Below are 14,433 nucleotides of genomic sequence, written 5' to 3'. Positions count from 1 at the left end.
CTGGGAACAACTCAAGGAAATGAGAGCAAGGGCCCGAGGGCAGGATTAAAGGAACAAACACTTCAGATACCTTTATATAAAGGTTGTATAAATTATGAATTAATTTTATATATTTCAGGTCTGTTTTTCATATACAACACAGTACTGACACAGTTCTTCTCGGGGTCACTCATAACATCTGTGAAGTATCGGTCTGCTAACATGCAATATGAAGCTCTCCTCTAAAAATCTGTATCATTTTTGAGCCATGCATGAATTGAGAACATTTTAGGATGTTAACATAAGTCTCAATTTAAAAAGAATTATTCATGCTTTTATCTCATTGCATACGAGCTATCTGCATTGAGTGCTTTGTTCTCCATAGCCAATCTGCACAGTCCAACTATAACTGGTGCAAATTGCTTCTAAAGGGTTTTTGATAAGAACTAGTCGTAGGCCATGTTACGCTGGTATACTGGCTGGCCTCCCTTCATTGGTATGAGCAAGTATAGAATTTATAATATAAAATTATTCTGATTACCCACAAGGCACTGCATGGTCAGGCACTGATTTATATTACAGAGCTGTTGTCCTCCTATTGAGCTCTCTCAGGTCCTCTGAGCATGGCCTCACAGCACTGTGAAGTCCATCAGGCCCTCTGAACAGTGTCCTCACAGCACTGTGAAGTCCATCAGGCCCTCTGAACAGTGTCCTCACAGCACTGTGAAGTCCATCAGGTCCCCTGAGCAGTGTCCTCACAGCACTGTGAAGTCCATCAGGTCCCCTGAGCAGTGTCCTCACAGCACTGTGAAGTCCATCAGGCCCTCTGAGCAGTGTCCTCACAGCACTGTGAAGTCCATCAGGTCCTCTGAGCAGTGTCCTCACAGCACTGTGAAGTATGTCAGGTCCCCTGAGCAGTGTCCTCACAGCACTGTGAAGTACGTCAGGTCCTCTGAGCAGTGTCCTCACAGCACTGTGAAGTCTGTCAGGTCTTCTGAGCAGGTCCTCACAGCACTGTGAAGTCTGTCAGGTCCTCACAGCACTGTATAGTTCGTCAGTGCCTCTGAGCAGTGTCCTCACAGCACTGTGAAGTCTGTCAGGTCCTCTGAGCAGTGTCCTCACAGCACTGTGAAGTATGTCAGGTCCTCTGAGCAGTGTCCTCACAGCACTGTGAAGTCTGTCAGGTCCTCTGAGCAGTATCCTCACAGCACTGTGAAGTATGTCAGGTCCTCTGAGCAGTGTCCTCACAGCACTGTGAAGTCTGTCAGGTCCTCAGTCTCAGCAGTGTCCTCACAGCACTGTGAAGTCCCTCAGGTCCTCTGAGCAGGTCCTGTTGGCTGTTCTAAGCATCCAACTAGGGTTGCCCCTATTAGTCGATGAGAAGAGTCTTAGTCGCAGGAAGAAGAAAAAACACTCAAACTCCATTGGGGAGCTGTGTCTTGTAGTTAAAAAGGTATTAGACCAGGGTTCACAACTTTGGGTACTTGGCTGGAGTGAGATTTTGACGCCATCAAATAAGGAAACAAGGCAAGGAATCTCTGTCTATATGTGTGTGTGTGTGTGTGTGTGTGTGTCCTTGTCCTCATGTGTGAACATATCTTTCCGGTCGTCCGATCTACTTCACACTTGGCAGGTGTATTGTTGGATCTACTTCACACTTGGCAGGTGTATTGTTGGATCTACTTCACACTTGGCAGGTGTATTGTTGGATCTACTTCACACTTGGCAGGTGTATTGTTGGATCTACTTCACACTTGGCAGGTGTATTGTTGGATCTACTTCACACTTGGCAGGTGTATTGTTGGATCTACTTCACACTTGGCAGGTGTATTGTTGGATCTACTTCACACTTGGCAGGTGTATTGTTGGATCTACTTCACACTTGGCAGGTGTATTGTTGGATCTACTTGACACTTGGCAGGTGTATTGTTGGATCTACTTAACACTTGGCAGGTGTATTGTTGGATCTACTTGACACTTGGCAGGTGTATTGTTGGATCTACTTAACACTTGGCAGGTGTATTGTTGGATCTACTTCACACTTGGCAGGTGTATTGTTGGATCTACTTAACACTTGGCAGGTGTATTGTTGGATCTACTTGACACTTGGCAGGTGTATTGTTGGATCTACTTAACACTTGGCAGATGTATTGTTGGATCTACTTAACACTTGGCAGGTGTATTGTTGGATCTACTTAACACTTGGCAGGTGTATTGTTGGATCTACTTCACACTTGCCAGGTGTATTGTTGGATCTACTTCACACTTGGCAGGTGTATTGTTGGATCTACTTCACACTTGGCAGGTGTATTGTTGGATCTACTTCACACTTGGCAGGTGTATTGTTGGATCTACTTCACACTTGGCAGGTGTATTGTTGGATCTACTTCACACTTGGCAGGTGTATTGTTGGATCTACTTCACACTTGCCAGGTGTATTGCTGGATCTACTTCACACTTGCCAGGTGTATTCCTGGATCTACTTCACACTTGCCAGGTGTATTGCTGGATCTACTTCACACTTGCCAGGTGTATTGCTGGATCTACTTCACACTTGCCAGGTGTATTGCTGGATCTACTTCACACTTGCCAGGTGTATTGCTGGGGAATCAAAGACGTGCGACGACTAATCAACTAATTGATTAATCGCCATCTTAGTCGACTTAGTCGACCAAGAAAATGTTTGGTGGAGGGCAGCTCTACTTCCAACCTTCAAACAAAAGGTGGCTGTGCCTTCACAACGTTGGCCCGAGACTGTCCATTCAGTCTCTAGTTTTTTTTAAGAAACACCTCGCCTTCCACCCACTTGATAGACATTCTCTTAATCTCATGCTGAATTGTGTGTTATGCAATGGGTGTGTATATATTTACTCAAAATATACATTCTTAATATTAATAAAAGGTCAAATAAAAGCAGGACCATTCGTATTCTGATAAACCATGACTCAATGTGAACACTTTACTTACTATCAAATACAATTACAGAATCAACATGGACAAAAAACATATTGTGATATATATATATATATCACAATATGTTTTTTATTATATATATATATATATATATATATATATATATATATATATATATATATATATATATATATATATATATACACACACACACATATACGTATATACCATATGCATTTACATTTTTCCAGGATTTTTCCTAATCTGATGCTGTGTTTTGTAGCATCACTTTAAGAGAATGCCTGACAAAAAAGGTGGGTGTTAAGTAATTTCTTCAAACTAAAGACTGAGTGGCACTGGGCAGTCTGAATCAGACATGATAAATACATAGTACATTGTAATATTCCATGAATCAACTAAAAATAACACCAGAATTATTGCATGTCTTCAGTTGACAATACAAAAAATAAACATATTTCCAGTTTTTGACAGGCAATTGTAAACAGAGCCAATACAGGCTTTAATTCAACCATTTTGTTTCTGCAGGGAGCAATTTGATTACTGTAAGCAAATTTAAAAGATTTCCAGCATCCCTGATACTGTTGTGAATAACAGCAATTATGTTGTGCTAACTTCAGTACAATACTAGGATCAGCCAGATGAAATAGCAACCTCTTCTGTTTCTATAAAATAGATTGTGGCTGGCTTCAATGTCTGTGTCCCAACAGGATTCAAAAAGACTGTTCATGGACCTGTAACTCAAGACAAACATTTGGCACTTCCATTGTGTCAGATGCTCTACACGTGGGGAGTGATTATGACTTCTTTGAATTAATATATTTTTTGAAGGTGAGTAGTGACATCCTGCCGAGGTAAACCTGTGAGGATGAATGGAAGATGTTGAGGAACAGCAAACATTTTGCGGAAACTTGAGTTCTTAGGGTTTTATTTTAAAGGGATACGCCAACTTTTGGGGAATTTCGCCCATTTGCCATATCGCCCATACATAACCAAGATACACAATGCCTTTACCGTCACTCTCTGTGCAGTATACAGTGAGCTGCAGTCATCCAGTTAGTTAGTATTGCCAATAAATTGGAGGCAATGGTATAGCCGTTCAAAGTCACCAGAAACAAACCAAACCAAAAAGCTCTATGTACATGTTGTGACTCGGGTACTCACCATGTGATGAAATAATAATCCATAGTTACGTGAAATGTCATTTTCATAGTAAATCCCCCCAACGAGAACTAAACAAAGATTAACTTAAGTTACTTCCTTGTTTGCCTGTACAGCGCTTCCGCTGTAGGCCTACATAGCGCATGCCCCTGTGCTGCTGTATGCAGCACCTCATGCAAACAAGGAAGTAACTTCAGTCATACTCTGTTGGTTCGGTTACTCTTTGTCTGTTTGAGGCAGTGTGAAATCACTGCGCCTGGTGGCCATGTTTAGAAAGTAGTTCCAGCTATCTATTTACCTTAAAAAAAGAGTGTTTCTCTGCATTTTGGATTAATATTTCATCTCGTGGTGAGTACCCGAGTCACATGTACACAGAGCTTTTTGGCGCTGTTAGAAATGTGTGTTTCTGGTGACTTTGAACGGCTGTACCATTTCCGCCAATTCAATGGCGATACTAACTAACTGGACGACTGTAGCTCACTGTATACTGTAGCAGGGGTGAGCAACTGGCGGACCACGGGCCGTATGCGGCCGCTGTCCTCACTCAGTGTGGCCCCTGGGTAAATTTTATTATTATTATTTATTTTTTTACAAGGCAAACATTTTTGATTAGGTTAGACCACCCAAATCTGTGTTTTTATTTTACTGTACATCCCAGAACATGGCGCTAATGGTGTTATCATTGTCTATCCACTTACTGTTTAATGCTAGCATTTGAGCTAACGCTATTGTAACAAACTATATCCAGGATGCACATTGCACATGCAACATTACTAATCTGATTAATATGACATATTTGGGTGATGTACCCCAAACTGCTGTACTGGGCTGTTTTAAAGCTAGAGCAAAGTTTTGGTGTCATCTGAATGGAAGAATTACTAAATTTGAATATGAAAAATATAAATGTTGGTATAATAAACTTTGATTACCAGTCCTTTTCATCAAATTAGTAGCTATAATTGGGAGTGATGGTGTTACAGTAGGCTACTGATAGAAGTGCACGGTCACAATCTGGCCCTCTGGTAGCGAGGATTTCTTTTTGTGGCCCTCTCTATCATCAAAGTTGCCCATCCCTCCTGTATGGAGTGATGGTAAAGGCATTGTGTATCTTGGTTATGTATGGGCGATATGGCAAATGAGTGAAACTCCCAAAAAGTTGGCATATCACTTTAAGTGGTCAGAGCCTCACCTGTCTGTGATCCACCATGCGTCCTAGCCTGACACCCAGCTATGCGTGGTAGGCTTCACCCTCTGGGGAAACCCCTGAGGGCCAGCTGTGGGATCAAAGTTAAAGTCCAGCGCACCTCCATCCATGAGGGTGTCATGGAGGATGGACTCCATGTCACATTCAAACCTCTCAAGGGACACGTTGTCCAGGTCACTGGGCAGCCGCTCGTGGTGGTGATGGCCGTGGTGGTGAGTTGAGCCGGGTCCCCTGTAGCCGTTGGTGCTGCCGTAGATTGGGGGACCATCACCGGCGTGTGCCGGGTGGCCGTGAGGCAGCTGCATGCACGTCCTCAGGCTGGTCATTCGAGGAGGACCTCCCGCAAGACTAGTCAGGGGGATCATGTTACATCTATGCATGTCCCGCGAGGTTGAAGGGCCCTGGCTATGTATAGCTCGTGATGAAGGGCCCTGGCTATGTATAGCTCCTGGATGTACATGTGGGCGAGTTTGAGGAGGATTCATAATTTTGACTCCATCATGTCCCCCCACCTGGCCCTGGCTGTTGTAGTTCGGCAGTAGGCACCCTCCCCGCCCAGCCTGAGGTGCCACTCTTTCCCTAGGCGACATCATGTCCCTATTGGGGTCTGCATCTGAGGTCAACAGCTCCTTGAGGAGGCCTGGGGGGCAGTTATAATGGTTCTCGAAAGGCCTGAAGCACGGCTTCCTGTCTGGAACTGTCTGCATAGGGACAGGGGACAGGGAGCCATACAGGCACTTGCAGTAGTCTTGCTGTGGCTGTGGGGCCATGTAGGGGCTACTCTGAAGCATTGCAGAGCTGGAGGAGTCAGAAGCCAGCTGGGGGTTCTTAGGAGAGAGCAGGTTCAGGTTATCCAACAGACTCTCCATGACGTTCTCCGGGCCATGTTGGCCCATGGGTCCAGGCAGCTCGGACAGGCTGGGCAGGGTGCCTGTTACCTTGGGCCCTGCTGCTCCGGGATACACCATGTGGACGTCGGGCTCCCCCAGATCATCCTGTTCAGACAGGAAAGGTGAATGGCGACCACTCAGGGTGCTGGCATCGGAGCTGGCGCGGGTCCTGAAGGTGCTCCAGGCTTCAAAGTCATCGTTACTGTGAGAGTTGGGGCTTCCCAGCCAGTTAGAGTACTGGGAACACGGGCTGCCCGCTCCGCCTTCCACCCCTTCCTGTAGGGCCACCTAGGGATAGAGGAACACAAACACCTCACACACACATCTGCCTTCAAACTACCTGTGTATTATGAAAGTATACTAGAATGAACCTAGTTTCAGCAGAAATTGAGAGAAAGTATTATGGGGCCATAACTATGTGTATAGCATTAATAAAAGGGCATTGTACCTTTTTCTTTGTGGCCCTTCCTCGGCTCTTGGCGAACTTACTGTTGTTGTCCATGGAGGTGGCTCTGCGTCGGGGTGACTTGCCGTTCTTTCCCCCTTCTGGGTTCAGCATCCACCAGGAGCTTTTCCCTGTCCCTTCATTCTGCATGCGCACAAAACGGCTGTGCAAGGACAGGTTGTGTCTGATGGAGTTCTGGATGGGTAAAAGAATGAACTTGTAATTCAACAAATACCCCAGTGTACAATAACTAGCAGGACTGTGTTGTGATATGAGCATAGACTATAAATAACTAGCAGGACTGTGTTGTGATATGAGCATAGACTATAAATAACTAGCAGGACTGTGTTGTGATATGAGCATAGACTATAAATAACTAGCAGGACTGTGTTGTGATATGAGCATAGACTATAAATAACTAGCAGGACTGTGTTGTGATATGAGCATAGACTATAAATAACTAGCAGGACTGTGTTGTGATATGAGCATAGACTATAAATAACTAGCAGGACTGTGTTGTGATATGAGCATAGACTATAAATAACTAGCAGGACTGTGTTGTGATATGAGCATAGACTATAAATAACTAGCAGGACTGTGTTGTGATATGAGCATAGACTATAAATAACTAGCAGGACTGTGTTGTGATATGAGCATAGACTATAAATAACTAACAGGACTGACTGTGTTGTGATATGAGCATAGACTATAAATAACTAGCAGGACTGTGTTGTGATATGAGCATAGACTATAAATAACTAACAGGACTGACTGTGTTGTGATATGAGCATAGACTATAAATAACTAACAGGACTGTGTTGTGATATGAGCATAGACTATAAATAACTAGCAGGACTGACTGTGTTGTGATATGAGCATAGACTATAAATAACTAGCAGGACTGACTGTGTTGTGATATGAGCATAGACTATAAATAACTAGCAGGACTGACTGTGTTGTGATATGAGCATAGACTATAAATAACTAGCAGGACTGACTGTGTTGTGATATGAGCATAGACTATAAATAACTAGCAGGACTGACTGTGTTGTGATATGAGCATAGACTATAAATAACTAGCAGGACTGTGTTGTGATATGAGCATAGACTATAAATAACTAGCAGGACTGACTGTGTTGTGATATGAGCATAGACTATAAATAACTAGCAGGACTGACTGTGTTGTGATATGAGCATAGACTATAAATAACTAGCAGGACTGACTGTGTTGTGATATGAGCATAGACTATAAATAACTAGCAGGACTGACTGTGTTGTGATATGAGCATAGACTATAAATAACTAGCAGGACTGTGTTGTGATATGAGCATAGACTATAAATAACTAGCAGGACTGACTGTGTTGTGATATGAGCATAGACTATAAATAACTAGCAGGACTGACTGTGTTGTGATATGAGCATAGACAGTATCAAAAATAAGGGCGGAGCCACCGTGACGTCACCCATTGGTTTGTGGACTCCCGTTTTGAGAGCATTTTGGCCGCTGCCATCTTGGCATCACAGGAGACCAGGGGTTTCCTACAGAGCCGCCTGCTATTGGTCCGTGATCGGCGATTCCTGGACAGGCGACCTGTCTATCACGCCCCCCAAAAAACTATTGTCTATTTTACTCTAAACGGGTGAGTTATAAAAATTCACCCCCGTACAGTTGTCATGAAAGGTGAAAATAGCTATATAGACCAAAACCATTTTTTGAACCAGGCTGTTTGGAGCCAGCCCATTGCAGCCAGCCTCAAGTGGCCATTTGAGGAACTGCAGCTTTTGGCACTCGTCGCCGCTTGGATTTGAGGGATCATAATATCTAACATTTTCTATTCTCTTCTCCATTACAAGATGTAAGCTCCTGAGATTCTTTATGATGATATACTGTAACCCTAACCCAAGTAATGAATGTGAAAAAATAGAAAATGACTCAAAACATGTTTACAGAGAGTTATAAAGACATGAAATTCTGTTCAGCGGCTGTTCAACGGTAAGTAAGTAAGTAAGAAGATGTATTGGCTTTGAGGGGGAAAGTTTGTCATTTTCCATGCATGGAGGAGAAGGGCTTGATAGCAAAGTCAGCAGATGAACAGGAAGCATACATCCATATCCTCGACTAACAATATTTGGTCTACCAAGATTTTTCCACTCCATCCTTACACTCTTTAGGCAGTGACACAGGCCACTTTGGCAAGAGGGAGTGAGGAGCGGACGTCATATGCGGTATAATTTACACAAAATAAATATTTGGTAGCCTGCAGTGGTGAGCCAGAAGTCAATCACAGCGTGAGGCATGTCTGGCAATGCTGTCCAGTCCAATAAAATGTGAGGTGGTAGGACCTGAAGAAAACCCCTTTGATCAACTATGGAGGCTGATCTTCATAGTTGCTTCTGTTAGTGACACAAGCAACAGTTGCTGCAGTCACAAAGTAAAATCGTGAACGACAATGGTGGCTATTGGGGAGATGAAGTGTTGTTTGTGTCAATACAGCCGTATAGTAGGCCTATCTGTTACTGAAGAAGGGGGATAGAATAAAGCATTACAAATATATTAAATTAAGAACATGACATGACACAGATTGTGCTTACAACAGCAAGAATGCATGACAGAAAAGTGAACAAAATGTATACAAGCTAGGCAACAGCTTATGTTCTCCAAAACTGTACCTTACAAATCTCATTCCCTCTTTGAATGTGAGTAAAGTGAGGTTATCCCAGGTCTCCCTCTACAGTCAATCACCTCTGTGTTATGGGTTGAAACCAGAAACTGAGTAAATGAAACTTTAGACAAGCCTTTTTCTATGCAGTGCTCAGACAGGGTCTTCCCTGTCATGTGACATGCTCTTCCCTGTCATGTGACATGCTCTTCCCTGTCATGTGACATGCTCTTCCCTGTCATGTGACATTCTCTTCCCTGTCATTTGGATTTAAAGGCATTTAAAGACAAAAATGATGAGAGCAGTAATGTCTCCTCACAGTCGGTGTTAATCACACGTTTTCTGTGAATCCATCTCGTTCCACCTGTGCAACACTTTCCCACCCTTCCACTCCATGTGTTCCCACCCTTCCATCACCAACAAGAAGACATGGAGTGAACCTAAAGCAGGCTTTCTCTTCCATTTACAAATGTCTATTCCAGAGCCATACACATCTCCTTCTTCTTTCTTCATCCAGAATGTACTCAGATAGTATTTCTGTGGGTTGAACCAACTAGGTGTATGTGGTCACATCTGTCCTTGTGCTAACATGTATGCGTTCATTCCATTTTCTCTAATGCTATGTTAGGTGCCCTAAAAGGGCTACATAGGCGCCTCCCGCGGTAAATCCCTCAGCTACACAAACAAAGACGGTGCAGGAGGGGAAAGTGGGTCAAGCAGGACACAGACGTGTAGCCGAGTCTCTCTAGACACACTCTTCCCAACAGACAAGCTTCAACCCACTGTTGTGATGGATGCTGCATACAAAAAAAGAGCAAACTGCAACACAGGACAGACAGAATACACTAGCAGGGAATTTCCCCCAAACACCCATGTGAAGGCAAAAGCAACTCCCTGCAGTTAGTAAAGCCAGATGTCCCCAACCACAGGATTCTCCAAGGATATACAAAGCATGGAGATAGAGACGCTCACATTCACCAACAATGGAGGGATTGTCTAAGCCAGTGTCTGACATGTCTGTCTTGGGCTGTGGTTCAGCTTTCCACAAACGCATTCTGTGTGTGATTCACACTGTGTCATACTAATTAGGGCTAGTAACTAGTAGGGCTAGCTATAGAAAAAAAACATCACACAATTTTACATTTTATTTACATGTATTACCTCAATTTCAAATGTAACAATAATGCTTTTCTAAGAGGAGACGTTTCTTGTATCCCTCCCTTTATTTACCTGAAAACAATCAATTTGACTCATTGATTTGGACCAGCTGGACACTTCCAATGAGAGCTATTTAGAAATGTAAAATAATGGTTGGTTAATTTTAAACGCAATCCTTCTTAGTACACAGTGTGTGCACTGTGCAATATGATAATGCACCAAACACAAATAGGAAATTGCCACCTATAACAAACTTCAAACTGCTGTGAGTATTATTTGGATGACTGTTCCCATACGAGGGCACTGAACCATGTAATAGTGCGCATCAACAGTGGCCTTGTGAAGCCTGATCACAGGAGGCGAGGCAGGGGGTGAGCATCAAATGAGAGGTTTTCTGAGAGAGACAGAAAGAAACATAGGAGGGGTTACAGAGTTCTACACAAGGATGGGGAGGGTGGTAGAGCAGAGCCGGGGTCAATGAGTTCACTGTGTGCTGAACAGAAACATGCAAACAGGCTGGAGCAGAGCAGGGAGAGGAGGGGAGATGGGAGGGGAGGGGAGGAAAGAGGAGGGGGAGTGGGAGAGGAGAGGTGAGGAGTGGAGGAGAGTGGGGAGGAGAGGGAGAGGAGAGCACAGGAGATTAGAAGAGAGGAGAGCAGAGCAGAGGAGAGGAGAGCAGAGCAGAGGAGAGCAGAGCAGAGCAGAGGAGAGGAGAGCAGAGGAGAGCAGAGGAGAGCAGAGGAGAGGAGAGGAGAGCAGAGGAGAGCAGAGCAGAGGAGAGCAGAGGAGAGCAGAGGAGAGGAGAGCAGAGGAGAGGAGAGCAGAGGAGAGCAGAGCAGAGGAGAGCAGAGGAGAGCAGAGCAGAGGAGAGCAGAGCAGAGCAGAGGAGAGCAGATGAGAGCAGAGGAGAGCAGAGGAGAGGAGAGCAGAGGAGAGGAGAGCAGATGAGAGCAGAGGAGAGCAGAGGAGAGGAGAGCAGAGCAGAGGAGAGCAGAGCAGAGGAGAGCAGAGCAGAGGAGAGCAGAGCAGAGGAGAGGAGAGCAGAGCAGAGGAGAGCAGAGCAGAGGAGAGCAGAGCAGAGGAGAGCAGAGCAGAGGAGTCTTTCACTTTTCACATGCTCTCGATCTGTATGAACATGAAACAGGAAACAAATCATTGGCGGGGGAGGACCTGAGATGTGTGGCGTTCTTATCCTCAAAACAACTTTAATCTTAGGGGGGGGATACTACTGACCGAAACTACATGTCTCGCGCACACTTGGCTGAGTTTGCTGGTGATATGCAAATGTTTATGGGCTGTGATTAGTGCCCACAAAAGATCATGGATCGCATGACTGGGCCATGGGAGGAGGCGTTCTCCTAGTCGCTGTGGGATAATCCTTGTCTGAGACAGACCTCACCTCGGCCCAAACAGAACAAAAGACATCCCCTGCCTCAGTAATTCAGGAGGTGCCCCACTCACACACAATTATCTGAAATGCCAACCCTGCGTTTCACTGTGGTTAAACCATTTTATCAAATGGATAGTTGCTCGGTTCTGATTGGCTGAGCTGCCTTTGAAGCGGTTGTAAAGTTCCCGATAACTAGTTATAACCATGTACCAGTGGCTGGCTGCATAACAGCTGATTTAACATTAAATATTAAGGGGGCTTTAAGTAATCTATGACCTTTACTGACCACTACATGTATCAAAGACCAAGGACTTGCAACAATTTGTCAGTTCTCTGGCACAAGGTAATTGACATAAATAAATAAAATGTCTTGGCTTGCGATGCCGTTACATTTTCAGAGTTGAAGTGTGTGTGTGTGTGTGTGTGTGTGTGGTGGGAGGTTGGGAGGTCCAGTGGGGGACAGGGGTTTGTTCCAAAACAGAGTCAGGGCTGGAAAGTGAGTTTTGAAAAGGAGTAATCTCCACACCCGATGAAGTAATCATTGAGTGCGTTTACATGCAAACAATAAACGGATAACCGAGAAAAAAAAGAAAAAAACTCTCTCGTAACGGACAAGCCCGTCTTTTATTGTCACACAAACACCACAATACATGCATGCGGCCACAACACACTCATGCTGACGGTGGCCGGTGAAAAGTGTCCTCTGCATTTAACCCATCCAGGCATGTCCTTTCCTCCGAGGGGCAGGCCAGGAGCAGTGGTCGCTTTCTCGTACAGCACCCGGGGACCTACTTCGGATGTTGACGTCACTGGTCGGATGACGATGACGATCTGATCTTCTGCATGATAATAATCAGGTAACTGGAAATAATCTGATTTCCACGTTTACATGCACCTAGTAAATAGCGGGAACTCACCTCAAAGTGCGTGAGTGGACATTGACGGCAATGAATAAACCTGATGACTCAGCAGTAACCTAGGTGTGTTTATCGGTTTTCTCATAAACTGATAACGGCCTTTATCTGGTAAAGGATGCTGTTTACATGACACTTGAATAATCAGGTAACTCGAGAAATCCACTAATAAACAGTTTATTGGTGTGTATGTAAACGCACTCAGTGAGTAGTCATTTTGTGCTGTATTGAAAATACTCATACCTGTACAGTACTGAGTATACTGTATATGTTGCATAGTCTTGCTTCACTGTTTAGCTACTGTTCAAGGACTATTACATTACATCATTACATGACGTCATTTGGCAGACGCTTTTATCCAAAGCGACTTACAATATCAGTTTGTCAACAGTACAGTAGAATTGTGCGCCATCGGCCCTTCAATCACAGTTGCTCGAGTGTGACTGTTAGAGAGTTCAGATTGGGCTCGTGGGGCCCGGAGTGGAGCAGGTCGTGCCTGACTCCACTCGTAGCGATCAAGAGGTCTCTCTCGGGGGTTTGCGGATACACAAGTAGGTTCAGAGAACCAACCTTCTCCTCTGGTAGGTATGAACCTGGCTCGTATCTCGTAGCTAGCATTGTCGTAGGCATGTCCATTAGAACATGTTGGAGGTCCCACAGGCCCTCATAACCTAGATGGTCTGGTCTATGAGCTGTCTCGTCTCGTCTCGTGGATGCGGGCCTGGGGTAGCCTAGGTAAACCCAGCCCCCACGTGACCTGCTCTCTCAGTTCCCAGTCACCTAGTGACTGAGAACAGGTCTGAGAGCAGGTCACGTGGGGGATGGGTTTACCCAGGCTAGGCCTGGGGTATTACTCCGAGGGGAGCTGTTCCAGTTCCACAAGAAGTATGATGGATCCACATTGCTCAGCATTGAAGCTATGTGGAACGTCGAATGTTGAGCGTCGGAACGTGACTTGCACTATTGTGCGATGTGCGTTGTAGTTATAGCCATTGCTGACATTGCATATGACATCACTGCTTATGTCATAACGTCTCGTCGTTGATGATGTCATATTGCCGATGATGTCATATTTGCCATATTGTCTGGTTGGTTGGCTATGACATCATTGGTCGGGACGTCACATGATGTCATAGGTCCCATTGTGATGTCATCGGTGCGGTGTCATCACTCTCGATAGATCCAGGAATAGGTTTCAGGGACCTGGCTGGACTTAGCCTGGGTAAACCCAGCCTTCAACGTGACGTCACAGGCTATGCCTGTAGCGTAAGTTTCTTCGTTTTTTCTTCGTGACTGAAAGCACATAGAGGTCACGTGGAGGCTGGGTTTACCCAGGCTAGGCTGGACTCAGAGGCCCAGAGCATGCCGAATCAGCGTTGGCACGGAGCCTTTGTAACAGTGACATCACTGATGACATCACAACTGCTCGAGTGACATCACAGTTGGGCAACTGCGAGCTGTCCAATTGACATCACAGTTGGGCAAATGTGTGCCTGTGCAACTGTGTGCCATTGGCTCTCCAATTATAGGATTCAGAGTTGCTCGAGTGACATCACTCATGACATCACAACTGCCTGAGTGACATCACAGTCGTGCAATTCATATTTGGGCTACCCACCTCACTGACCATGTCACTTCCATAACCTTCGTGACTGACAGGGCCCACCCACCCGGGCCCACCCACCCACTTAGCCAATACA

The 14,433-nt window shown here is 45.0% G+C and overlaps 1 protein-coding gene across 1 annotated transcript in view; it reads right to left on the bottom strand.

Annotated features, from left to right (window-relative positions):
* Positions 1-3,239: 3,239 nt before the first annotated feature.
* The window catches only part of LOC310776313 (forkhead box protein O1-A-like), a gene marked incomplete at its 5' end in the record, with an annotated part of 44,215 nt that continues 33,021 nt past the window's right edge, over positions 3,240-14,433 (bottom strand). The window contains 3 exons of the mRNA XM_083636515.1: positions 3,240-3,770; positions 5,261-6,453; positions 6,614-6,805. Of these exons, the coding sequence (XP_083492641.1) occupies positions 5,284-6,453; positions 6,614-6,805 (1,362 nt within the window). The 3' untranslated portion in view covers positions 3,240-3,770; positions 5,261-5,283. The remainder of the gene's footprint in view (positions 3,771-5,260; positions 6,454-6,613; positions 6,806-14,433) is intronic.

The sequence above is a fragment of the Poromitra crassiceps genome (assembly GCF_964638095.1).
Source record: "Poromitra crassiceps genome assembly, chromosome: 1".
NCBI classification, from domain to species: Eukaryota; Metazoa; Chordata; class Actinopteri; order Beryciformes; family Melamphaidae; genus Poromitra; species Poromitra crassiceps.
Note: the sequence above shows the minus strand (reverse complement) of the source record. Positions and strands in the feature narration are given on the sequence as shown.